Source organism: Schistocerca americana, chromosome 4 (genome assembly GCF_021461395.2).
Source record: "Schistocerca americana isolate TAMUIC-IGC-003095 chromosome 4, iqSchAmer2.1, whole genome shotgun sequence".
Lineage (NCBI taxonomy): Eukaryota > Metazoa > Arthropoda > Insecta > Orthoptera > Acrididae > Schistocerca > Schistocerca americana.
The window spans coordinates 712,024,438-712,050,927 of record NC_060122.1 but is presented as its reverse complement, the minus strand read 5'-3'; the positions used below and the strand labels follow the sequence as shown (position 1 = coordinate 712,050,927).

At 38.6% G+C, this 26,490-nt stretch overlaps 1 protein-coding gene across 1 annotated transcript in view; it reads right to left on the bottom strand.

The window, feature by feature from the left end:
* LOC124613723 (longitudinals lacking protein, isoforms H/M/V-like) overlaps positions 1-26,490 on the bottom strand; it is a gene marked incomplete at its 3' end in the record, with an annotated part of 232,414 nt that overhangs the window by 102,755 nt on the left and 103,169 nt on the right. The window contains exon 6 of the mRNA XM_047142443.1: positions 9,621-9,735. Coding sequence (XP_046998399.1) covers positions 9,621-9,735 — 115 coding nt within the window. The remainder of the gene's footprint in view (positions 1-9,620; positions 9,736-26,490) is intronic.

The window sequence follows — 26,490 nt, the reverse complement described above, 5'->3', positions numbered from 1 at the left end:
AGAACGACAAGGACACCTGCAATGGACGAGGCAGTTCTTCGTGCAGTTGACGATAACCCCAATGTCAGGGTCTGAGAAGTTGCTGCTGTACAAGGTAACGTTGACCACTTCACTGTATGGAGAGTGCTACGGGAGAACCAGTTGTTTCCGTACCATGTACAGCGTGTGCAGGCACTATCAGCAGCTGATTGGCCTCCACGGGTACACTTCTGCGAATGGTTCATCCAACAATGTGTCTAGCCTCATTTCAGTGCAAATGTTCTCTTTACGGATGAGGCTTCATTCCAACGATATCAAATTGTAAATTTTCACAATCAACATGTGTGGGCTGACGAGAATCCGCATGCAATTGTGCAATCAAGTCATCAACACAGATTTTCTGTGAACATTTGGGCAGGCACTGCTGGTGTTGTCTTGATTGGGCCCCATGTTCTTCCACCTACACTCAATGGAGCACGTTATCATGATTTCATACTGGATACTCTACCTGTGCTTCTAGAACATGTGCCTTTACAAGTACGACACAACATGTGGTTCATGCACGATGGAGCTCCTGCACATTTCAGTCAAAGTGTTCGTACACTTCTTGTAATTCTCTCAGAGACAGCAAAGGACTTGGAAAAGCGGTTGAATGGAATGGACAGTGTCTTGAAAGGAGGATATAAGATGAACATCAACAAAAGCAAAACGAAGATAATGGAATGTAGTCGAATTAAGTCGGGTGATGCAGCGGGAATTAGATTAGGAAATGAGACACTTATAGTAGTAAAGGAGTTTTGCTATTTGGGGAGCAAAATAACTGATGATGGTTGAAGTAGAGAGGATATAAAATGTAGACTGGCAATGGCAAAGAAAGCGTTTCTGAAGAGGAGAAATTTGTTAACATCGAGTATTCATTTAAGTGTCAGGAAGTCGTTTCTGAAAATATTTGTATGGAGTGTAGCCATGTATAGAAGTGAAACATGGATGATAAATAGTTTGGACAAGAAGAGAATAGAAACTTTCAAAATGTGGTGCTACAGAAGAATGCTGAAGATTAGATGGGTAGATCACATAACTAATGAGGAGGTATTGAATAGAATTGGGGAGAAGAGGAGTTTTTGGCACAACTTGATTAGAAGAACGGATTGGTTGGTAGGACGTGTTCCGAGGCATCAAGGGATCACCAATTTAGTACTGGAGGGCAGCGTGGAGGATAAAAATCGTAGAGGGAGACCAAGAGATGAATACACTAAGCAGATTCAGAAGGATGTAGGCTGCAATAGGTACTGGGAGATGAACAGGCTTGCACAGGATAGAGTAGCATGGAGAGCTGCATCAAACCAGTCTCAGGACTGAAGACCACAACAACAACAACAACAACAACGTGTAACCATCACTGCTGACATTTATTTTCATCTACTGAGGTGTCACGTAAATTCAATTCAAGAACAACAGTGAAGACTGCATGAAATAATCCTACTCCACGATAAAGCCCACCTATATTCTCCCAGACTGACAAAAAACACTATACAGGAGTTGGGTTGGGAAGGCATTCCACATCCCCTTTATTCAATCAATTTTGTGCCCTCAAATTGTCCCTTTTTCTGCTATCTAAAAATGTTCAAGGAACTTCCTTTCCGGATTAAAATGTACTCCTAATATGGCTTCTCTAGTTCTTTGCCTCAAAACCACACGATTTCTACAGTTGCAGAATCAAAAAGTTGCCCCAGGGTTGGCAGACTGTTGTAAATAGTGAAGGAGAATATGTTACTGACGACTGAAGTCTTTCTTATACATGTTGTATTTATTAAATTTATGGAGAAAAGCTATGAACTTATGCACCAACCCATTATTTTGTCTTCCTGTTTGCTTTCCCCTTTCTGATGAGTTTGGGATGGGGTTTGGTTATTGAAATATTGGTCTCTTCAAAGATTCCATGCAGATACGTTCCCTAGGTTTATGACAGAGAACATAAATGACAAGGACTGAAAAAATTAAATACTTTTTTTGTAAAGTACTATGTTAATATATCTAAAAACAAAGATGATGTGACTTACCAAACGAAAGCGCTGGCAGGTCGATAGACACACAAACAAACACAAACATACACACAAAATTCAAGCTTTCGCAACAAACTGTTGCCTCATCAGGAAAGAGGGAAGGAGGGGGAAAGACGAAAGGATGTGGGTTTTAAAGGAGAGGGTAAGGAGTCATTCCAATCCCGGGAGTGGAAAGACTTACCTTAGGGGGAAAAAAGAATGGGTACACACACACACACACACACACGCACACACACACACACACACACACACACACATCCACACATATACAGACACAAGCAGACATATTTAAATATACTATACAGGAGTCTGCTTGTGTCTGTATATGTGGGGATGGATGTGTGTGTGTGTGCGCGCGCGTCCTTTTTTCCCCCTAAGGTAAGTCTTTCCGCTCCCGGGATTGGAATGACTCCTTACCCTCTCCCTTAAAGCCCACATCCTTTCGTCTTTCCCTCTCCTTCCCTCTTTCCTGATGAGGCAACAGTTTGTTGCGAAAGCTTGAATTTTGTGTGTATGTTTGTGTTTGTTTGTGTGTCTATCGGCCTGCCAGCGCTTTCGTTTGGTAAGTCACATCATCTTTGTTTTTAGATATATTTTTCCCACGTGGAATGTTTCCCTCTATTATATTAGTACTATGTTAATAACAATTTTGAGTATGTGCAGTTTGACAAACAGTTTTTCCTGTGATGTGTATCAATATAAAATAAATTAGGTTGCAATCTCTCAGCCATAACCACATATAAAACAAGAGAAAGGCAACCACTTATCTACAGAGTTCTTCGGCGTAGCACACAGAAAACTGTTAATACTAGCTTTCGAGCTCTTGCTCTTCTTCTAGTACGAGTACACACACACACACACATACACACACACACACACACACACACACACACACACACACACACACACACACACACACACACACACAATATAGCAGTAGAAGCTGCCTGGGTAACTGGAGATGGGGAGGATGTAGGTGTCAAGGAGGTGGAGGTGGTGGTGGTGGTGGTGGTGGTGGTGGTGGTGTGCAGCAGATCTTCCACCAGATGAGTCAGTGGCTGAAAACAAGATAAAAGGAGTTCAAGAGGGTAAAGCATATAAAGGGTAGAGAGAGGGAGAGGAGATGATGAGGGGAGGGGATGGTAGGAAAGGAGAGGAAGGTGGTGATGAGGAGAGAGACAGGGAGGGGAAAGAGTAACAGACGGGGGTGGAAATGGAGGGCTAGAGAGAGAGAGAGAGAGAGAGAGAGAGAGAGAGAGAGAGAGAGAGAGAGAGAGAGCTTGTATGGGGTATACAATAAGGATGGAGGAGTGGTGTGAAAAGAGGAGAAAAGAGAAAAGGTAAGGTGATGTGAGGCAGTGAGAAACAAGTTAGTGGAGGTTTAGGCCAAGAGGACTACGAGAGCACGGGATATGCTGGAAAGACAATTCACACCCAGAGAAACTTGCGCTGGAAGCACGTTTCCAAATGGCATGTGTAGTGAAGCAGCTGTTGAAGTCATTATTGTTGTGTTGCTCAGCATGTTCGGTAACTGGATGGTCAAGTTTGCTGTTTGCCACAGTTTGGGAATGGCCATTCTTGCAAATTGGACAGCTGGTTACTTGTCATACCCACATAGAATACCGTGCAGTCAATGCAGCTTGGCTGATACATAATATGGCTGCTTTCACACGAAGTTCTGACTTTTTTGAGTAGATGCCTTCGATTAGACTGCGATAGGAGGTGGTAGGTGGATGTTTGGGCATGTTTTGCACCTGCATTGACCACAAGGGAATGACCCATTGAGTGCAGGATTGAAGGAGGGACAGGCAAGGATTTTTTGTACATTGGATAGCTGGTGGAATACTACTTTGGGTGGTGGGGGTAAGATTTTGGGTATGCTACGACACATCTCAGGGCACAGCGAGAAGTAGTCGAAGCCCTGTTGGATGTTGTTTGAGTGTTTCAAGGCTAGGGTGATACTGCTTGATCAGATGTTTGCTGGTTGGTGGCTGGTTAACAGCTTTACTGGTGTCAGAGGAACAGATTTTTTTATGGATGAGCTGTACAGGCTATTGTCTGTCAGTAAAGGCTCTGATGCAGTTATCTGTATACTTTGACAACTACTACTTTTCACTACAGATGTAACATGCCCAGGTGCCGAGGCTGTATGGAAATAAGTTTTTGACATAGAGTGGGTGACAGTTGTCAAAGTGGATTTACTGCTGATGGTTGATGCACTTTATATGAACATATGTATTTATGGAGCCATCTGAGAGGTGGAGATTGATATATAGGAAAGTGACTCGCAGGTGCAGAAGATTTTGAAGTAGGTGTTAAGGTCATGGAGGAAGGAGCAAAAGTTGTCCCTGTAATGAGGCCAGAACACGAAAATGTCATCAATGAATTTGAACCAGACAAGTTGGTGACTGGACAGGAAGGATTCCTTCAGTTGGCTCACAAATAATTTGGCATAGGATGGTACCATGTGAGTACTCAAGGCAGTACCATGGATTTGTTTAAAGACATTGCCTTCAAAAGTGAAATAAATGCGGGTCAGTTTGTCATTGGTTAGTAGGATTAGGAAATGTTTAGTGGGTTTGATACCAGGAGAATTTGGGAAAGGTAGTGTCTCATGGCCACAAGGCCATGGTATGGGGGACGTTGCTGTATAACTACATCCACATAACTACTCTGCAATTTGCAATTAAGCAGCAGACAGAGGGTTTACTGAACCATCAAGCTACTTCTCTGCTGCTGCACTCTGTAACAGTGAGTGGGAAAAATGATCACTTAAATCTTCGTGTGCAAGCTCTGATTTCTCTTAATTTATTATGATGATCAATTCTCCCTATGTACATGGGCGCCAACAAAATATCTTCACACACTGAGGAGATAGTTGTTCACTGAAATTTCATGAGAAAGTCCTGCCACAATGAAAAAAGGCTGTTCTAATGACTGCCAACCCAATTTGCGTGTCATATTCGCCCATCTTTGACTTTTTTATGTCCTCTGTCAATCCTATCCAATGCAGATCCCACACCACACAGCAATACTCCAGAAGAGGGCGGACAAGCATAGTAAGGCAAAAGAGGTTACAGATAATGGTTTCGTGGTGTTGGTCAATAAAGGCAGAGGTTTGTTCATTGGGAACATTGTACCCAGCCACAACAGTCAACTAGTGGGTTTGGATTTGTTGAGTAGATAAAAGGTAAGAGTGCATGGGGTTGCTGATGTGAGGAGGGAAATGAATTCACGTGTCAGTTTGCAGGGTGGATCTAATGCCTTGATGAGTCCCTGGAGATCCTGTTGGACTTCTGGGATGGGATCATGATTGTAAGGTTTGTATGCAGAGGTGTTGGAAAGCTGGCAGAGACCCTCAGCCACATGGTCACTATGATTCACGACCATAGTATTAGAGGTTTTGTCTTCAATATGTACGATTATGTCTGGATTGATTTCCAGTTAACAGATAGCTGCATGTTCCAAAGGAGTGGTGGACTCACTGTGTAGGGATTCAGAAAAGGAAAGTGAGGCCAAGTTAGATGAGAGGAATTCCTGAAAGAAAACCAGGTGATGACTGGGAGAAATGGGAAGAGTCAGAGGTGGAGGTAGGATGGAATAAACAATACTCCACTGTACAGGACAGTACACAATTGATTTACAAATACAGGTTTATAGACACATGGTTGACGACATATGGAGGTATGGATGTGGGCGTGAATTGTGCTCGGATATCCAAATGACAAGGCAGCAGCTCTTAATGTGCAGCAACCCACATTCGAATCCCAGTCCAGCACAAATTTTCAATGTCGTCATTCCATTACGCACCTCATGGTTGTCCATATTCGCAACTACGAATGGATTTCATGTATTTTAAACAGGGTTCTGTGTGGGGTTTTTAGTTAGCATTGAATCATACCTATTCCAACACTGGTCCAGAGACAAAATATTTGGCAAGCTTATCAGCAGCCTGTGTTTATAATTTAAAAAATTACATAAAATCTTAGAGGCTTGCTATTTTTGTTCCAGATTTCTGATAACTCTAGTTATTGAAAAAACCAGAACATACAGTATGACAAGTGTAAGCATGTCCTTCACCAGGAAAGGAGCCATGTTAATTTCCACAATACAGGAGACGCATAACTATAAAGTGAAAGATTCCTATGGGCAGTGGGTAAATTACAATGACAATTATTAATAGCATTATAGTAAAAACACATGATGCCCTTCAACGCTGTAATCAATTATTACTGACTAAACAGTATCTTCATATAGAATAACACATCACACATTTACTATGATCCAGATTCTTCCTTTAGATTTACAGTTTCATGTCATATGTAGTTATTCTTTTCTTTTCCTTACCCTTTTAATCCACTTGACACACTTTCATATCAAGGAAACAGTTAGCTACACTGTGATACTCAGCTTTCTGACCATTCATAATGACCCATGCATCAAGGACAAAGTAAACACATACAATTTCCGTAGGTATTCCTGTGTTGCCCATTGTGATATTTAATGTTATTGAACTTTAGCATGCAGTACCAGACTGTTGAATTTTAACATGATGTTACTGTTTCTCAGCAACGTACACTGCCTGATCAAAAGTACCCGGACACCTGGCTGAAAATGACTTACAAGATTGTGGCACCCTCCATCGGTAATGCCGGAATTCAATATGGTGTTGGCCCACCCTTTGCCTTGATGACAGCTTCCACTCTAGCAGGCATACGTTCAATCAGGTGCTGGAACGTTTCTTGGGGAATGGCATCCCATTCTTCATGGAGTGCTGCACTGAGTAGAGGTATCAATGTTGGTCGGTAAGGCCTGGCAAGGAGTCAGTGTTCCAAAACATCCCAGAGGTGTTCTATAGGCTTCAGGTCAGGACTCTGTGCAGACCAGTCCATTACAGGGATGTTATTGTCATGTAACCACTCCGCCACAGGCCATGCATTATGAATAGGTGCTTGATCGTGTTGAAAGACGCAATCGCCATCCCTGAATTACTCTTCAACAGTGGCAAGCAAGAAGGTGCTTAAAACATCAATGTGGGCCTGTGCTGTGATAGTTCCAAGCAAAACTACAAGGGGTGCAAGTCCCCTCCACGAAAAACACGATCACACCATAACACCACCGTCTTTGAATTTTACCTTTGGCGTTACACATGCTGGCAGATGACATTCACTCTACATTTGCCATATCTAAACCCTGCCATCAGGTCGCCACTTTGTGTACTGTGATTCGTCACTCCACACAATGTTTTTCCACTGTTCGATCGTCCAATGTTTACGCTGCTTACACCAAGCGAGGCGATATTTTGCATTTACCCATGAGATGTGCGACTTTTGAGCAGCCGCTCAACCACATAATCAAAGTTTCTCACCTCACACTGTCATAGTACGAGGGCTATCCACAAAGTACATTATGTTTTGGAATTAAAAATAAATAAAGTATTGGAAATTTTTTTTATTATATACAGATAAAAGCCACACTTAAATACTACTTTTCTACATAACACCATTTAAATTAAGGCACTTATCGTAGCGATGGACGAGCTTGGAAATTCCTTCGTCGTAAAATTTGGCCGCTTGCGCCTTCAACCATGTGGTTACCTCTTCTTGAAGCGGATGAGGAAACAACTCCCACTTAAAAGATTCGAGAACTTCACTAGTGGCATTTGCCGCGTGGGCCCGGGCGTTGTCGTGAATCAGCAAGATCTTTGAGCCCAACTTTCCCCTGCGCTTGTTTTGTATTGCTCTTCTGAGGTTGTGCAGAGTTTGGCAATACCTTTGAGAGTTTATTGTAGTGCCTCTTTCCAGGAAATCCACAAAAATCACACCTTTTCTGTCCCAAAGGACAGTCGCCATCACCTTCCTTGCCGACATTGTCTGTATGCATTTCTTAGGTTTTTGGGGGGAATTTGTGTGCCCCCCACTGCATTTACTGCAATTTTGTCTCCCACTTCACATGCTTAACCCATGTTTCGTCACCACTAACGATGCGATCGAGTAATGAGTCGCCATCTTTCTCGTAAGCGTCCAAAAACGTTAACGCTGCAGCCATTCGCTGATTTTTGTGAATCTCTGTCAAGATTTTTGGTATCCATCTTGCACAAAACTTGTGGTAACCAAGCTTTTCGGTAATGATTTTGTGCAACAAACTTCATGAAATTTGTGGGAAACTCATAGAGAGTTCCATTATTGTGAAATTACGGTTTTCACGGACCGCGGCATCGACTTTTTCGACAAGTTTGGCAGTGACTATGCTGGGTCTTCCACTTCGCTCTTCGTCGTGAACGTTAGTTCGGCCATTTTTAAATTTTAAGACCCATTGACCCACTCCACCTTCAGTGATTATGTTGTCCCCATACACTTCACAAAGCTGCTGATAGATTTCTATCGGTTTACAGTTTTTTGCAGTCAGAAACCTTATTACAGCACGCACTTCACACTTCGCGGCATTTTCAACCTCTCACTAGCACGGCAGGGTGCCGACTGAGCGGCGGAATGCCATGACACCAAGATGGCCGCGCTAGCCCCGCCCCTAATCGACACAAACGAAAATGTAATGTACTTTGTGGATAGCCCTCGTACTTGCAGTGGATTTTGATGCAGTTTGGAATTACTGTGTGATGGTCTGGACAGATGTCTGCCTATTACACATAACGAGCCACTTCAATTGTTGGCAGTCTCCGTCAGTCGACTGCACGCTTTTGTGCTGTATGTGTCCCTTCATGTTCCCACTTCACTATTACATCAGAAACAGTGGACCTGGGGATGTTTAGGAGTGTGGAAATCTCGTGTACAGACATATGACTCAAGTGACACCCAATCATCTGACCACGTTCGAAACCCATGAGCTCTGCGGAGTGCCCCATTCTGCTCCCTCACAATGTCTAATGACTACTGAGGTCACTGATATGGAGTACCTGGCAGTAGGTGGCAACACAATGCACCTAATACGAAAAATGTTTGTTTTTGGGGGTGTCTGGATACTTTTGATCACATAACGTACTTTCAAAAATTGTTTCTGTTCATAACCCATTACTTCTCATTTCTGGTATACTTGACTGAAACACTCTGATTGCCAAAATATTTTCTCACACAATATAATTTCCCCTGTATAATGTAACCTAACCATAGCAGCCATAATTCCACAATGAACACTCCACAGAAGTTGTATAATATTTTCCGTAGATATATGAGCATAAGAGCTCATTCTTTTTCTCCTGTAGGTGACTTTTCATTACTTTATTATAACTACAATACTGTGGCAAATTGAGTAGTGAATAAAAGCACCAAAATTATTTCAATAATTATAATTTCACTAATTTTAATATCCAAACATATCTGGAGAATATGGTAATAATAATTCTACTGTGTTAGCAGCTATAAACTATGCAGCAGTGTATTTACGTTAATGAAAATGAATCCAAAAGATTTCAGAAACATTCACATTATTTTCTCCATACTGCTTGGCTAACTACACCACATTCATTATACAGCGTCTGTGCCTGTACCGTGCAGGTCAAGGAGGAAAATTGATTCGGGTAGGACGCAGGAATAACAAGAGCAATGCAAAGCCATATCTTACCTTGTGGAGAGATGTGCATTTGATGAGACTGCTGGCTTTGAGTTTCACCTTGACTGTACTCTGACACATTGGATTCCACCTTAGGATTGCTGCCTTCACTTTCTGGTGGTATATGCTGCATAGAGAAAGAACAATTGCAGTTGTTTTGCATTACTGCTACATCATCATCATCATCATCATTTTTAATTACTACTATACTTGCGACACCTGTTTAAAAAGTCATGATGACAAAATATTCAGGAAAGGGTTGTGAATTAATGTGCCCAGTATTTATAACATTAATTTACATGACTGTCTGATATTTTTGTATGAGGTAGTACAAATGACTTAATGTTAATTTTTATGAACTTTTTTACTTAATCAAAAGCACAGTGTCAGAATTCACCTTTGAGTCTTATAGTATAACAAGTAGTGAAAGTATTTGTGGAAGATAAAAAAGAAATGAAAACGTAAATTTGAGGTGGAAGGTAGATGACCTCATGCACATATCAAACAAACTCAGATGTGTGGTTTGCTTAGCACATGCAAAATGTTTTCCAGGAGTGCTCTTTTTGATACCACAGGCACAACAGGAATGATACTCTCAGATAATTTTATATCCTGTGTGACTTTAGCAAATTGATACCTGCTAGGCAACAAGTTGTCTGCTACATTTCTTCAGATTTACATTTTCTTATAGCAGTCTCTTACCGATTCACTATCTACTTTGAAACTGTAATTTTCTTTAACTATCTTATACCCTACGAGTGAACAATAAATATGGCCAAAGAAAGAGATTATGAGTGATGAGAACATGATTAAGAAACAAATTGAAGTCTATGTATGTTTTACACTATAGAATACCTAATTCAGATACAATGTAGCACTTGTGTGTAATATGTGACACTCAAATTTGGATTTGTTTTCAGTATATATCTAAAAATTAGTATTTTGATGACTACTTTCAAACAGAGTATGACAGGCACAGTGTGTATTTGTTACTAATGATGTGCACATTACATGCATAAATTCGCAAAAGTTGACCAACAAATAAACTACTAGATGATAGTAGAGATACAGTTCTCAAGTAGGATCTCTATACTGTCTGTCAGTTCCATCACAGTTGATGTGGCACAGAAGGGAAGTACACTTCCTTCTATAAAGTGATGGGCTAACATCTAGACATGGTTGCTCAAAGATATAAAGGAGTGCATTCAGAGTTACAGCATCATGTAAGTAGATGACGACTGATTATGTGTAGAGGAGTACGATGAATACAGCTCAGATGGCAGCTCGGAATCCATGCATGGATTCAGAATACAATAGGAGTATGTCACATCGGGATACGTATATAAAGGAAGAGATGGTAGAGTATTAGTTAATATTAAACAGGATGTTGTATCCCAATTTGATTTTGAGATTTTCTCCAAAGCAGAACTTACCCGAGTTTCTTAATATGGTGCATATGCTAAATTAGTGACTGAACAATAAAGACACAAATATCTGAGTTTTGTATGCAATTCTCCATGCTTGGTGCAATAAGTAATTAATTAGAGAAGGTCTAACAACCAAAAATTGCTAACTGTTCAAAACATGCGACTGCTCTAGTTTGATTGCAGTCTCATAAATACTAAAAGTGTTACTTAATAGTTTTGGATTAAAGGACACAATTCACCAAAAAGCAGAAGCATTGTGTTGTCGATATGCACATAAAAATGAAAGAAAACTTTCTAGCTTTTGCTGTTATCCTTTAACAAGCTAGGGTAAAACACACACACACACACACACAGTGAAAAATCCGCAGATGAGGAAACAAATAAGAAGCGAGTGCCGAATCACTATTCATATCGACTGATGATCTGCGAAAATGCTGAAAATCATATCTTGAAATGTCAACAAATGTTCCATCAATACAGTGTCAATATGTATGCAAAAACGAAAACTGAACAACTCATGTACATTCAATTAAATAAAACAGAGTTGTGTTCTGAAGAGTACATTCATTTATTCAACGTCATCATTAATGATCACAATGTGAATCCCAATGAATTGGAAAGAATGGTCATACTACCATCCAGATTTAAAGGGAGCCCACAGCATATGCATAAATGCGCACATGATACAATGACATACTTGCTCACCAATATTGTTTTATTACATTCACATGCAATCTTAGGTGGGATAAAATGAAAGAACTTTTGTTAACTGGACAATCATCAGTGAATCATCATCATGGTACTTCTGTGTGTATGTTCAAATAAGAATTGAAATATAAGTTATCTCAGCAGAAATACCAGATGTTGACACCAATCTACACTTATTTGAAGTGAACTTTGTTCATGTGGCTTACCCAACAGCAATTCACCATGCATTTCCAAAGGAAAATGCATGAAACAATGTCCAAGAGATTTTCTCAGCTAGACTATCACTGGCAACGATGGATATCCAGTGATGAAGTTGATAATCATTAGGTTGTACTGCATTAGTCATTATTCTCAAAACAAATAAAAGCACACATCAATGTTGAGATTGTAATTCAGTGAAATTGGCCAAGTACATTAGCAAATATATCAACAAAGGATGGGATAAGGCAGTTGGAAATGCAACAGCTCCTATCAATGGAATCGACCAACACCAACTGGATTACTACATTAATAGGAATGAAACAGTGCAGGGCATTTTATCATTTACAATCCATGAATGACATCCAACAGTTGTTTATTTGGCAGTCCGTCTCAAAAATAAACAGCACCACAACAGAAAATGAACATGCAAAGGCACTTTCAGCACCCTAATAATGTTAACTGCATTTTTCTCACTGCATGGGGGTTATCAACCGTATTTACCCAATCATATGATGAGGTTTTTTCCCCCAAATTTGTCATCTGAAAAATACAGGGCCATGTTATGTTAGTAGAGTAAACTATTACTGCTGTGGTTAACATTTTTACATTGTTTAATACAGTATATCAGGGTTGTCTTACATTTAAATATGGAGTTTTGGCTATTGAGGTCACATGCAGATTTATTCTGAAGGATTCATAAGGGCAAGGCTGAGCAAATTATACTCGCATTCAAGCAGACTCAAGATATTGACGTTGCTCAAACAATCATCTCTCGAACAATCACATGACATTTGACTCGTGCAATGCTAGTGCAAGGGAGACAAAAGAAACTGTGATCTAGCCACTACAATAATCTATTGCTCTGCTTAAAATTTGACAATTTTGCAAAACGGAGGAGGAAACAGCTTAAATTCTATCACCTTACAAATTACTGTTGTATTTGAACAAGTCTGCAATTAAACCTCTCATACACGTATGGATCCAGGTACAAACATTAATGCTGCTTTTTAAGTAAATGTAACATTCAAAAGCAGAAATGTTGTCCTTCAAAAACATCATTTGATTCTAATTAATATTTCATTTGATTGTGAAAGATTTTAATGATTTACTAAGTGGGTTGCAAATGAGAAATTTGGATGTTACTCACATCTTAAAATACCAGATAAAAATGTTACCAACTTTTAACCAGCATCTGAATGACAACAACATTCAGATGAAACAAGAAGGAAAATTGAGATAGAAAGGTCTTAAAATATTCATATTAAACTGAGTAATTGTTGTTGCGAAATTTTTTAAATGGCCTACCCATACAAATAAATATTCACACCATCCCCGTGTGGAAAAGATATCATAGGGAGGTATGACTATCTCAGTAAGCTAACAGAACACTGAAGGGTAAACTATCAATTATTTTATGTACCTCATTTGTTTTTTTCACCGATCTCTGCGTCTGTCTGTCTTTTTAGCTGGTGCAATACAGACATATGTAATTGTGCTCTCCCAGTATGGTGTTAATTAAAAGTTATAATGTGCAGAATTCGCAAGTTTCCACTCTCGTACTTGGCTATATCCTATTCTCCACCGACGGGATGAGGACTCGCAATCTTTAAATGGACCTTTTCAGAGAAGAAGTCAAAATGAAAAGAGAATAGCCACTGCAGCCATCACAGGATTGTTGTACATAATTGGGGAGACAAGGTAAATATTAAGCCACACACCAAAATTCAAAGGAATTGACACTGAATTAATGTTCCAGAACTGCCACAACATTTCTTAACATCATGCATCCGTACCTGCATGTGTTTCTGGGCATATAAATTCTGGCATGACTAAACAATAATTACTTCAGCTCAGAATAATTCACAGTCTTTCTCCCCAACCAATATATAAATTACAGCAGAAAGAGCTGTCATGGAGACGTCAGTAGATCACAGGATGAGCAAATGTTTGAGAAATGGACTGAATCATGTTTACAATCTTTATTTACATACAAATTGCTGAGTTAGATATGACTTGCACCCTAGAAGGTATTGCAGTCTGTGTTTCAAAGTCACTCAAGCAAAGCACTGCAGAAGGGTTGGAGGGAGATCAGCGATACCAGCTTGGCTAAGAACAAGTGAAATGTGGGAAAGGGGTAGTGATGGGGCAGCAAATTACAACACGCTGTCAACAATGGGAATCTATACCGTGTACTATGGCTTTTGAGGAACACCTACCATGTTTGAACTGCAGTTTGAATGAATCTATTTGTAGTCTGAACTGAATTGACTTTAAAATTGGACAAATACTCAATAATAGTATTCACTTCTGCATGAGATGGTAGAAGTCTAGACAGAGGCCAGTGCCATACTTATATGTTTCGTGCTCCAGTGTTGTCGATGCTCACCGTAAGTGTGATGGAATGAATGAGGGTGTGTCAGCTGCTGGTTCTATGCAGCCAGTGAGAGAGCGGTCGGCAGACAATATGTTCGGAAGCAAGAGACATTTTAATATTCTCAAGTCAGTAGAGAAGTGGAATCCAATATGTATCTGGACAAAAACAGTTGAATTCTCTGGTTCCACAGCAACCACCTCAGAAATGGCAACATATTCGGAACAAACAGCCAAATATATGTAAGAATGAAGATATAAATTTCACAACTGTGCTGTTAGGACGACGACGACGACGACTAAAAATAGTGTCAGCACAGACGACAGGGATAGTAAGCACAAAACGTAGAAAAGAAAACAGTCCACAAATTAATGTAACCAATTATTTTATTTTATTTTATTTCTGCTTGTGTTGTCAAAATGCAGACAACCAATCAAGGTCGTCTTATACTCTGATAAATATGGCATTTGCTAAGATGCTGCTTCACTATGGAATGCCAACAGCCTACATACACATGGAACATCTCAGCAGCAAGTTTCAACATTGCAAACAAGGTAAAGCAGTTGCAGGGCACTTCAATTTATATTTGACTGACACATCAGGCCACCTGAGCACTGCTCACCAAAAAAATGCAGAATACTTTACTTGCAATAACTGTTAATGTACATGGACCAATATCCTTCTGAAAATTGAAAATAGTAATGGTCAAGTATGTGGTACTTATCATGAAGATTGCAAACAATTAAATCTTCTTGAAAATGATGAACATTGGGACACTTTACCCAATAATGCACTGAATACTGCTCAACCACAGCAAATAAACATATTATCCACAATCATACTGATAACATGTTCCTCATCCAATCCAAAATACCTTTGGGAACAATACTAAGACACATGCGTCAAAACATCCTAGATTGTCTACATGCAATGAATCAGAATCTGGATGTTCAATTCACACCAAAAGCATATTGTGAGGCACTGGTTTCAACTGAGAACACACGTTTGCCTATCACTACCAAAGTACTTCTACAATTAGGAATGGTTATGCCTAATCAATCTGCAAACTAACTTTTCAATCATGATTTGCAATGAGAAATACTCTCTGATGTCATCAAATTGGGCTCATTTGTTCAAACAAATCTTCTGAAATTGATTCCAACACATAGCATATGATTGAATTATTCATGCAATCACAAGCACAAGCAGCAGATTGTATTTCCTAGATGCACCCAGAGGCACGGGCAAACTTTTTTCTCATTTCACTTATTTTGGTAACCATGAAACAATATTGCACTGGAAACAACAGCATCTGGAATTGTGGCAACTCTTTTTGACAGTGGCCAAACAGTGCATTCATACGGAAACTCCTGTTTGATCACTGACACACCAAAACATGCAATATCAACAAAATTCTGGAATGGGTAAAGTACTTCATTCACGCCAACTCATATGAGATGAATGTACTATGGCACACATAAATGCATTGGAAGCACTTCGTTGTTCATTGTACACTCAAATGTTTGAAGAAATGAACAGCACTCATTTTATTGTCTAGTGACTTTCAAAAAATGTTACCAGTTATAACGTGTTCGACAGTCATTGATGAAATTAATTCTTGTCTCAAATCATTCAGGTCTGTGGCAACGTACACAGAAACTGACTTTGAAGGTCATTACGTGCATACCACTAAAACCTGATGAATTTGCTGAATGTTTTGCAGAACAGCTATTGTATATTATGAATTAATTAATGACAGTGAATGAATCCCTGCCACGTATCACACTGCAAACAAGGCTTCTGTAAAATCACAGTGACTGCGGCTGAATTGATCCACAAAGTTTTTTCAAATATCACACAGAATTAAAGAGACTTCACAAGCTCAGTGCACAAGCTAAATTAGTAGCCAAAAACGATGTCAATGAAATCAATTTCAGCAGGCAAAACGAAATACCAAATAAAGTGGCAATGCGTCAGTCCATCGACATGTTACAAATTATGACATAGTTGTCAATTATACAATTTATTTCTTGAATTCACTTGATTTGGGAGGCATGGCATCACACATTTTAACACTGAAAACTGGCATGCCTATCATTCTTCTACGAAACATAAATCCACTACAACTTTGCAATGTCACCAGGTTTTCAATGAAGATGATGACAATATCCTCCATTGGGGCTACAACTGTAAATGGAAAATAAACGGGAAAAGATTTGCTGTTGTCATGCACCCCAATTATTCTGACAGATATGCCATTCCAATTCAAACTTACGCAGTTTCAAGTGCAACTCTGATTTGCAGTACCTACTAACAAAGCACAGGGACAATAGTTACAAGTATGTGGACTAAATATGCCAAATCCGTGCTTCTCCCATGGACAGCAGTATTTGGCCTGCTCACACAGCACAAAACCTTCCAATTTGTGTATGCACCAAACGGAAAAACAAAAAAATACTGTGTATAAAAAAGTACTTCAATTAAGAAAATAAATAAAAAAGCTTTCTTTCCTTGAGGGGCACTGTAAAGCATGCAGGGAGCTCATTAGTGTTTTAAATTAATAACCTTGCAGACAATGTTAGTAGCACCTCACACTTTTTGTACACATTGCAGTTATCCATAATAAAGAACTGTTTAAAAAACACTGAAAAAATATTTATACAATGGAAAATCCAGGATGGAATAGCAATATCACCACGAAAAGGATGGACTGGTATGGATAGTGGAAATGCTGAATTGTTGATAGGCACTACAAAAAGACTGCAAACAAGTAAGCTTACGGCAAAAAGGACTTCTTCCGAATTAGACAACATCAACACAAACATTCTTCGCGCACATGACCACTGTCTCTGGCTGGCCTCGGCAGTGAGTTGCAGTTGTGTGAGTGTACATGTTTATGCTGTCTAATTTGGAGGAATGCCTTTTGGCCGAAAGCTTACTTGTTTGACAGTCTTTTTATTGCACAAATATTTAGTCAGATCTTGATAAAACTATGATGTTGTGCAAGGATTGGCAATTTGCATTGAATGTTCAAAAATGCAAACTGCGCACTTCACAAAACACAGAAAGTAGTAACTTATGACTCTTTATCTGGTGAACAGCAGTCTATCCTTTTCATAATATTGTCAATAAGAATAAACCATGTTTATAATTGGTCATCTCTTACAAATACCTCAGTGTAACAACTGGTAGCGAGCAACGGGCTTTGAATTGTTTGTATTTGCTTGCCTGTTGGGTACAAAGACTGAACAGAGTGAAAGATATTTAGGGATTCAGAGCAGATGAGTAATTTCATAGTTCAAATTTGTCTCCTTGGTTCTGGTGCTATCAACATCAAATAAACCTCCTCTTTACAAACTGTTAATTAAGATGGTAAGCCATAAAGCAGTCAATGGAACAAGGTAGCCTCTTCTTTTAGACCTTGCCATGTATACTACAATATTCTTCGGTTATCTGAGTGATTGACTCTGTCCTTGACTCTGATAAAAATTTTGATCGCATGATGCCCTGCTTTGAATGGTTACCAAACAGTCTCATTGCTTACAGTAAACTTGAAGGTGAACTCCATTACAGCTGCCCAACAGCATATGGCAGCTTGCCAGCGCATGCTTAAAGGGACATAGGGCAGCTCTTAAATGACACTGTTGACACAGGGTGTACTATGTCAATGATTTTAAGGCACAAAAACCTTGTCAATCCATAAAATATGCACTTGTAATCAAATAAGCACCACACAAAAGCCTTGTACAACCTGTACAAACCGGCTCTGTGTATAATCTACTCTGAAGGCCAGAAATGTACCAATAATTACATTTTTAATATTATGCTCACTTGGAGCTAAAATAGTTAAAAAACTAAATGAAAACATTAACCTGTATCTACATGTGGCTATAATATAACAATGTGAATATTCAAAAAATAGTCTTAATAGTGAGTAGCAATTCTAAGATGGTGGTAGAAAGGCTTATGGTGAAGCAGAGAACACCTAAATCATTCATGAATAGTCAGCACTTTTGGCCCTCTGTACCATAAGCTTATTCTATTGATCTTTTTTTTCAGATAAGGTAATATTTAAAATAGAGTCCTTTCTCCTACTCACACTAGTTGGACACACAATGACCAATGTAGTACCCGACTGAAGCAATCTTAAGACAGAATGTGATGGATCAAAATTATTTTTATTGGTTTTCGTGCCTCACTATATAATTTCATTGTTTCAATGTATTATTAGCAGCCAAGAAGTAAGATAAGTCATTAAAGCCTATGTTGATGCATATATTCTAGAAAAATCCATAGTGTCCAGCCATGCAAGTATTCATACAGAGACAGCAAAGATCATCTGCATATCACTGGCAGACAGCAGAGCTCGGATGCACCAGAGATCATCTTGGATGAGCTGGCTTCTAGAAGAGGAACCAACGATCACGAGATTCTCTATTGTAATTGTTAATGAATAATGGTAGCACCCTAAATTTTTCTGAATTAATCATTCAACTATGGTATTGAAGGGGGTTTCAGTCAGTCACTATTGAGGAGTTGGGAAGATGGCAAGCTCTGTTCGACAAGATGACGTATGTGTTACTGCATGCGACTTAGGACACATTTACAAGAGCTGTGATCGATACCTACCTGGTGCAAAATTGTATCGATTATTTCATTCTGTGATTTTATTGAAAGAGTATAGGAAGCTGTTCTTGGACTGATTTGTATTTAAAATGCACAGTCTGAAGAATGTAGTAACTTGTCTAGGGCATGGTTGGTGTAATTATTTTCTGAATTTTGTCAGTGTCAGGCTCCTCGATTTTGTGTGACATCTGATGAAAGGTCAAGTGATTTTATGTTGGTACAGGCTTAGTAAACAGTGGCTTGTATGCTGTGTCGGTGTTTGATAGTAGAATTGTGAGTCATTAAAATACAGCGATACTAAAGTTTTGACTTCAGTAATTTTGTCTGAAGTGATCTGTATTGTGTTGCCTGTGATACCAGTTAATGAACACGGCAGTTGATTTGGGTGTTACGATTAGTTAGGAGATATTTATGAAGGCACACACTAAGATGACTGAGTGTCAGCTGTCTTTTTTTGGAGTACACAATCATACTACAGGTAGCAATACAATGTTGTTGTGTATGAGGAGTAATTGCTTACCTAGCTTATTCTCAAAGCTTTTCTGTATTGTCGAATTCAGCACAGGAAAATGCGGATTGGAGGTGAATTATTATAGACAGCGTATTTTGCCTGTGGTATTGTTGGTGAATTCACCATTGAGACAACACTGCCCTACTTAAACCACATTAAAGTGGAAATTTCAACTTCTATTGTTTTTCTGTAGTAAAAGTGATGAGTGGCTTTACATTTAGGATTTGCTAGTGGGTATGCATGAGGTCAACATCTGAAGAGGCTTACATTTTGAAAATCTGAAATTTAAGTTGAGATATAAAGTGGTGGTGACACCTAGGATTTATTTTGAGTTTTTGTATTTTTCATCTTGCTTAGAGTGGGGCAGTGACTAATTTACAATTGATGTTTTATCACTGTAAAGCACTTACATTTAAAAGGACAGAAAATAAACTTTCATTAGTTGAAAATAAATTTTAATCCTCACATTCTCATATACTCAAGACCATCTTTCAAATAATTTTTAAAAGGAAAGAGTTTAAAGAGGAAATCAAAAGTTACAGCTCTGATATTTAGCAAGTAGCTAAATATGCTCAAGTCAGCAATTAGATCCAGACAATTGGACTGAGACTAGTTAAATGAAAGAGGGTCATTTTAAAAGCCTAAGCACCTTATGGCTTAAAACATTAAAGCAATTTCATAATAGGCTCGCACTGAGATGTTACAAATAATTAAATGGCAAAATTGACAAGAAGATTTTTAAATGGTGTACCATAGGAATTAACTAACATGTATCTAAGGATTATAGTAAAGATTCATCAGTAGCAGAATAAATAACCACACATGATGCCTAAAGAAGTTTATTTGCGTTGTCTTGTACTCCTGGAATTGGTTGTCAGAACATATTACAAAAAAAATTTAATTCTGAAACTTTTCAACACTTTAGGGATTTGTAAGTAACTGACAGTATATAAATGTTAAAGTCTTCAGCATCATGATACTGAAAGTCAATTTTTAGTGCAAAAAAGATAGTTTAGTTATTTAGTGGAATACTGCTATGTGATAACTTATGTATCCATACGATACATACACTGAATGAATTCTTCATAAAAGAAAAGTATAGATACTCAAAAGTCTGAATAATTTACATACTACAACTTAACATCAATTACTACATTATTTACCGCTGAAGAGTAATTCAAAGTACATTCAAATATAATTGCTGAGTGTTAAGAGTCAAGCAGACAGTTCAGTAATAGTGAGTTGTCTTGTGCAGTCACTCCATTATATGCTGCTGTGTGTGTGCGTGTGTGTGTGTGGGGGGGGGGGGGGGCTGGCTTTCATGAATAATCTTAAACCAAATAAGATCTATTTAATCAAAGGTGTGCTATAGTGCTGGAAGGCAGAATTAGTAATTCAATCAAGCATACAATTACTTACTGGCCACATAGTTGCATCTATAGTGTTTCTAGGAATTTGTGTTGTTCTGAGAGCTTGGATGGAATTCTACTGCAGCTCTCTGCAAGTAATTATCAATTTCATTTTATTCATTTTTTTTTGTTTAGTTTTTCTTCCCCCTCAATTTTCTCATCTACTGGGATGGGCTGGTGCCTGAAAGTTTTAATAGGGCTAGTTATGTGGACACTTGTAGGCTGCACAGTTCTGACACAGCGCAGGAGTTGACTGAATATACAGGGGGAGGGGGGGGGAGGGGGGGGGGGGGGAACCTCCAGTCATTAAGTTCCCTTACGATGTTAAGCCTCCACTCAACATGTGTTCACCACATACGAAGGTCTACTGTATAGCTTCTTCAGTACTGTCAGGTTATCAGTTACTGAAAATCTGCCTGACACACACAGGTGATAACAAGGGAACTTTCGGTTTCAAGAACCGAAGTTAGTCATTTTAGTCACTAGCTCAGCAAATGCTCCCAGGGCTTCTCTATGCAGCTAACAAGCACAATATTGTGATAAAATGTTGGGTGAATTCAGTTCACTCTTGGTTTCATGAAGGGAAATCATCTCCCTCCAATAATGGGGTAACTGTCGAATATTAATACAAAGAGCAACGAGGATTTCATTTGAGTGGCTATGAAGGAAGTTCTTGCCATGCTATATTGGACCTATTCACTGCCAGTAACTATGTCCAGGAGCTCAGATCATCTCTTGCTCCTACATGGGGAGGCCACAATTATATTCTTCACTACCACAAATTAAATTCCATCTGCCTTTCTCAAGAAACTCTTTGTGGCTTGGTCCATAGTAGTACAGCAGTCACAGTAACAAAGTTCTGCTACTGCCCAGGTAATGTCTGCACTGCTAGTGTTAGGAAGTTCTGCTGATTGTTTCCTAAGTCCAGAGGAACTTCTCATTCGTTAATCACTCCCACCTCCTGTCATAATCATTTCTTCCTCTTCTTAATGATTTGTATTACTTTAGCACATATACCTCAAAATGCTGAAAGGTTCTCTATAGCTGAAAGCTTCATAGTTCTGCAATTACGTTTCCACCACAGGGGCAGCTGCCTTCTGATTTGCCCTAAAAGACTTTGGTTTGAATGCATATGCAGCTTGGTGTATCCCACTGATCATCATGGGGATATAGTGTAATGTAATTATATCAAACAATGGGAAATCCAGGATGGAATGTAACAATACCAGAGAAAGAAATTATACATTTACTTACCATCTTTGTTCAAGCAAGCATAACATGAAAGAAACTGACAGTTCAACTCTTTCACTGCTACAGACCTGCTCTTTGCATTCCATGGTGAGGTAGCTCTCGTTATGGCTGTACTGCTCTCCAAATGCTGGAGCCAATGGTGAGAGATGGTGTACTGGCTGATATGAAATACTTATCACCCGATTTTTAAAAAACTATCAGGTGAAGAAAAATTGATTTTTGCACATCTTACAGTCCAATATCTTCAACTGATAAAGAACTAAATTTCTTTTCATTATCTGTCATAATTACTGCGCTGCATCAAATTAAGTAAAAAGTTGCACAAAATTTTAAAGACTTTGCAGGGGTAAAAAGGGAACGAGTAAACTTTGCATATGGTTGGTTTTAACTCCTACATTGCAGGGTAATAATATATAAACAAGATGTTGAAATTTTATTTAAAATTGAGAGCAGAACAATATCTCACTTCGTTCTCGAGTTACTGAATTTCATATCCGATGGACGCTCAGGTGTGACATGGCCGCAGGGACTAGCCGGCTTCTGTGAAAGACTTATCACCCATTTTTAAGAAAATTATTGTGAGGAAAAAAAAAAAAAAAAAAAAATCTGATTTTTTTCACATCTTACAGTCTGATATATTTGCTTGATAAAGGACTGAATTTCTTTTTATTATATGCTGTACAAACTGTGCTGCATCAAATTAACTAAAACAATGTACGAAACTGTAAAGTTTTTGCAGAGGTAAGAGCACTTCCTGTAAAATTTCTGTATAGCTGACATACAGCTCATACATTGCAGTGAGTGAAATGGAAGTAAGATATCGAAATTTTATTTAAAACTCAGAGCAGAAGAAAATCTCTTTCAGTTTTCGACTAATTTGGTTTTATATCCAAAGGATGGTCACACGTGATGCACCCATTCACATCCTTGTGCATCGCTAATCGTGTGGTCGTGACAATCTTCATATCTCAAACAATTCAAGATACCAAAACAAGATTTTTTTTGCAAATGTTAGCATGCAATCACACACATATGTAGTATGACAAATACTCGAAACATTTTTATTCCCCAATATATGATAGCAACTTGTCCACAGCAATGAGAGGTCGGTGTCTCAGGATGCATTCAGACATCCACAGCACTGTAGGAAAACCCAAGTGGCAAGCGTACATGTCCACAACAACTGGGGAATGGTGTAGCAGGACACGTATAAGTGCGCACAGTAGCAAAAGCGTTAAGGAGCATTCTACATAAGAGTAAAAAAGGCAACTTCTAGATAAACTTGTATAAATTGAAATTTACAATGGCTTTAGAGATTAACCTGACTACTTTCAATGAACAGATTTTTTTAAAAAATAAAGAGATACCTCAATTGCTCAGGAATATCTTATAACCCTGCCTAAGCTTATATTTTGTTCACGTTCAAAACTCCCCACTATCAAGAATCTATACACATACACTGGCTGACAAAAAAATGTGAAGTATACAGAAGGGAAGGAGGAAATGAAATGAAACTTAAAGTTTCAGCTCAGAGGTCAACTCTGTCCCACAGCCAGTAACCAGCATATCAAGGACCAGTTACAACGGTTGTGGGCCAGCTTGCCTCTGAAGATAATGCAATGGCTTTAGGACATCTTTCTCAACTAAATCAGCACACACAAAGTCCAACTAGGTTCATACTGCCAAGTTCTTTACAAATCTAAGCCAATTTTGTAATCGCTGAAAATTTTTTAGGAGCAGCAAGATGTGTTTATTATATGTAAATGGAGTATCCTCAACATAACAATCAATGCAGACACATCATTCAGTTTCACAAAACATAACATTCCAACAGTCTACTTACTTGAATCAAAATATGAATGCTATCATCTCTTGAGATAAATTGGATGTTCTTTCAGTTGATTTTGTGAAATGTAGCTCAACAATACTGCTGACATGTACTGCAAAATGTTCATCAGTCAGAGATGTGCCAACTAACATCGACAGTGTGGGAAACCGTAAATCCACCAACACAACACACGTCCGCACACCACAGCATGAACTGGGGATGTGGTTCAGTGTTTACATTTGTAACTAATAGACCACCTGCCCTTCAGTCATGACATCGCTCCCAGTTCGCATTATTCAAATGCTTGTCTAGAATATCATCAACATTTCATATATGATATGTTCTTCACATTTTTTCCTAGTGATAGTTTCAACTAGTGATGCAATAAAACATTCACAGCATTCCTTATCACCTGTTCTGTGAATACGAATACACAGAATGTATTTTGAAGCTTAAATCTGATCAAAATAACTTGTTTCAAACACTTGAAAGAATTAAAACAAAGACCAGCCAAAAGTTAAAATTCACTTCCAATTTTATCAAAGCCATTAAGTATTATTTTTCACTGAACGATGCACTGATAGTAACACTTGCACCTAAAATGCACAAAACTTTCCTTTCTCAGTGTGGTGCACCTAACAAAGAGGTGAATACCCCTTGCAATCATTAATTTGCTGCTGTTTCAGCAACAAAGAGATGAATACCCTTAGAGTCACCAAACTTTTGCTAAGTCAGCAACGAACACGTGATAGAAGTAGTATGGCAGTGTAGAAATGTTCTCTCATATGTCAAGGAATAAACAATGGGGATTAGTACAGAATAAAATACAAAACAGGGCATAATTTCTTTAAAAACATGAATTACTTTTTCAACAATAACTGAATAAATTTTCCAGCTGAAAGAATGATCAAATTTTTTCTTGTTATTGTATTCTGTCTAAAGATGGCTTTGCTGCAGTTCTCAAAAATTTTCAATTCTGTGCTATGCCCTTAATCCCTGCATAACATCCACTTCTAACTGCTTACTGTAGCCAATCTTGGGTCTACGCCTAAAATTTTTAACCCCCACATTTCACCACATTATCAAACTATTCCTTGATGCCTTATGATTTGTACTAGAAACGAGTCACCTCTTTTAATCAATTTCTTCTCTCTCTGATTCAATTCAGTATCATTTCATTAGTTATCTAATTTTCAGCATTTTTGGCAGCGCCACATTCCAAAACATTATATTCTCTTCTTGTTCGTATTGTTTATAGTCCACAGTTCGCTTTTGTATGAAACTGCACTCCAGATAAATGTATATAACAGGTTAACATTTTTTTTGTATTTCAGGAAAGTTGTTCTTGCTACTGTCAGTGTGACTTTTTATATCATCTATACTTCTGCCACCGTCTCCTCTATTTTGTTCTGTAAACAGTATAGCTACTTGTTTCAATGTCTCATTCCCTCATAATTCCTTCAGCATCACCTAACTTAATCTGAGTGCATTCCATTATCCTTGTTTTAATTTTTTTATACTGGTAGGGAATATTCACTCAACAAAACTACAAAACTGAGACAGATTGGGCAGCCATTACTTACCTTTTGCAGCTGGAATTCTTAGTTTTGCAGATACACACATACAAAGAGATTTTGATAAATGGCAACAAACTGTGGGAAATTTACTTACCTCCTGCTGCTGGAATTCTTAGTTCTGTAGATACACATATACAAGATGAATTTGGTAAATGGCAATAAACTGCAGGAAACTGTATCCTTCACAAGGATAAGGAGCAAAATAGGTTACATGAACATGTGGCCGGATGTGCATGATATCTTTGCTACATTAATTCATCATGTCTGTACAGTACAATACAATGCACAGTACGACATGCTGTGATTTGATCATCATTAGACAAGGAATCTGAAGTAGCCACCATGGGACTCTAAGCATGCATGAATACGACAAGCAACAGCTGATGCACTCATTCGAAAGTGCTATCCTGCAACCGAAAGGTGTCGCAGGCAGCATGAATGTTTTTTTTTTTTTTCCCCAGAATCTACATCTCCAGGATGTGGTCTGCATAGACAACTTTGTCCATGTGCCCCACAGGTAGAAATCTAAATGACTGAGGTCTGGCGAGTGGGTGGGCCATGTAACTGGACCGCCTCGTCCAATCCAATGTCCAAGGTAGATGTTGTTGAGATGCCTCTCCACAGAAATGCAGAAATGATCTGGAGCTACATCATGTAATAATCACTGACAAAAATACCACCACTGTGTGGCCTGTATGACAAACCAATGACAAAATCAGTGTCATGTTGACACGTCTGTCGGTCTCGATGATAAGAAGAATTCCGCTCACAGTTGGTAAAATTATTGCTTTTTTATACACAAGTGGTTTCATGGTCTAAAGCCGCATCATCTGGTGCAACAAATTTAAAAGGTCATAGGTGTGTACATATGTCTCCTAGTTAAAATACATTATTCAGTGAATATTCTCTAATTAAAAGGTCATAGATGTACCCATCTCTCCTAGCCAAGATATTTTATTCAATGAATATTCTA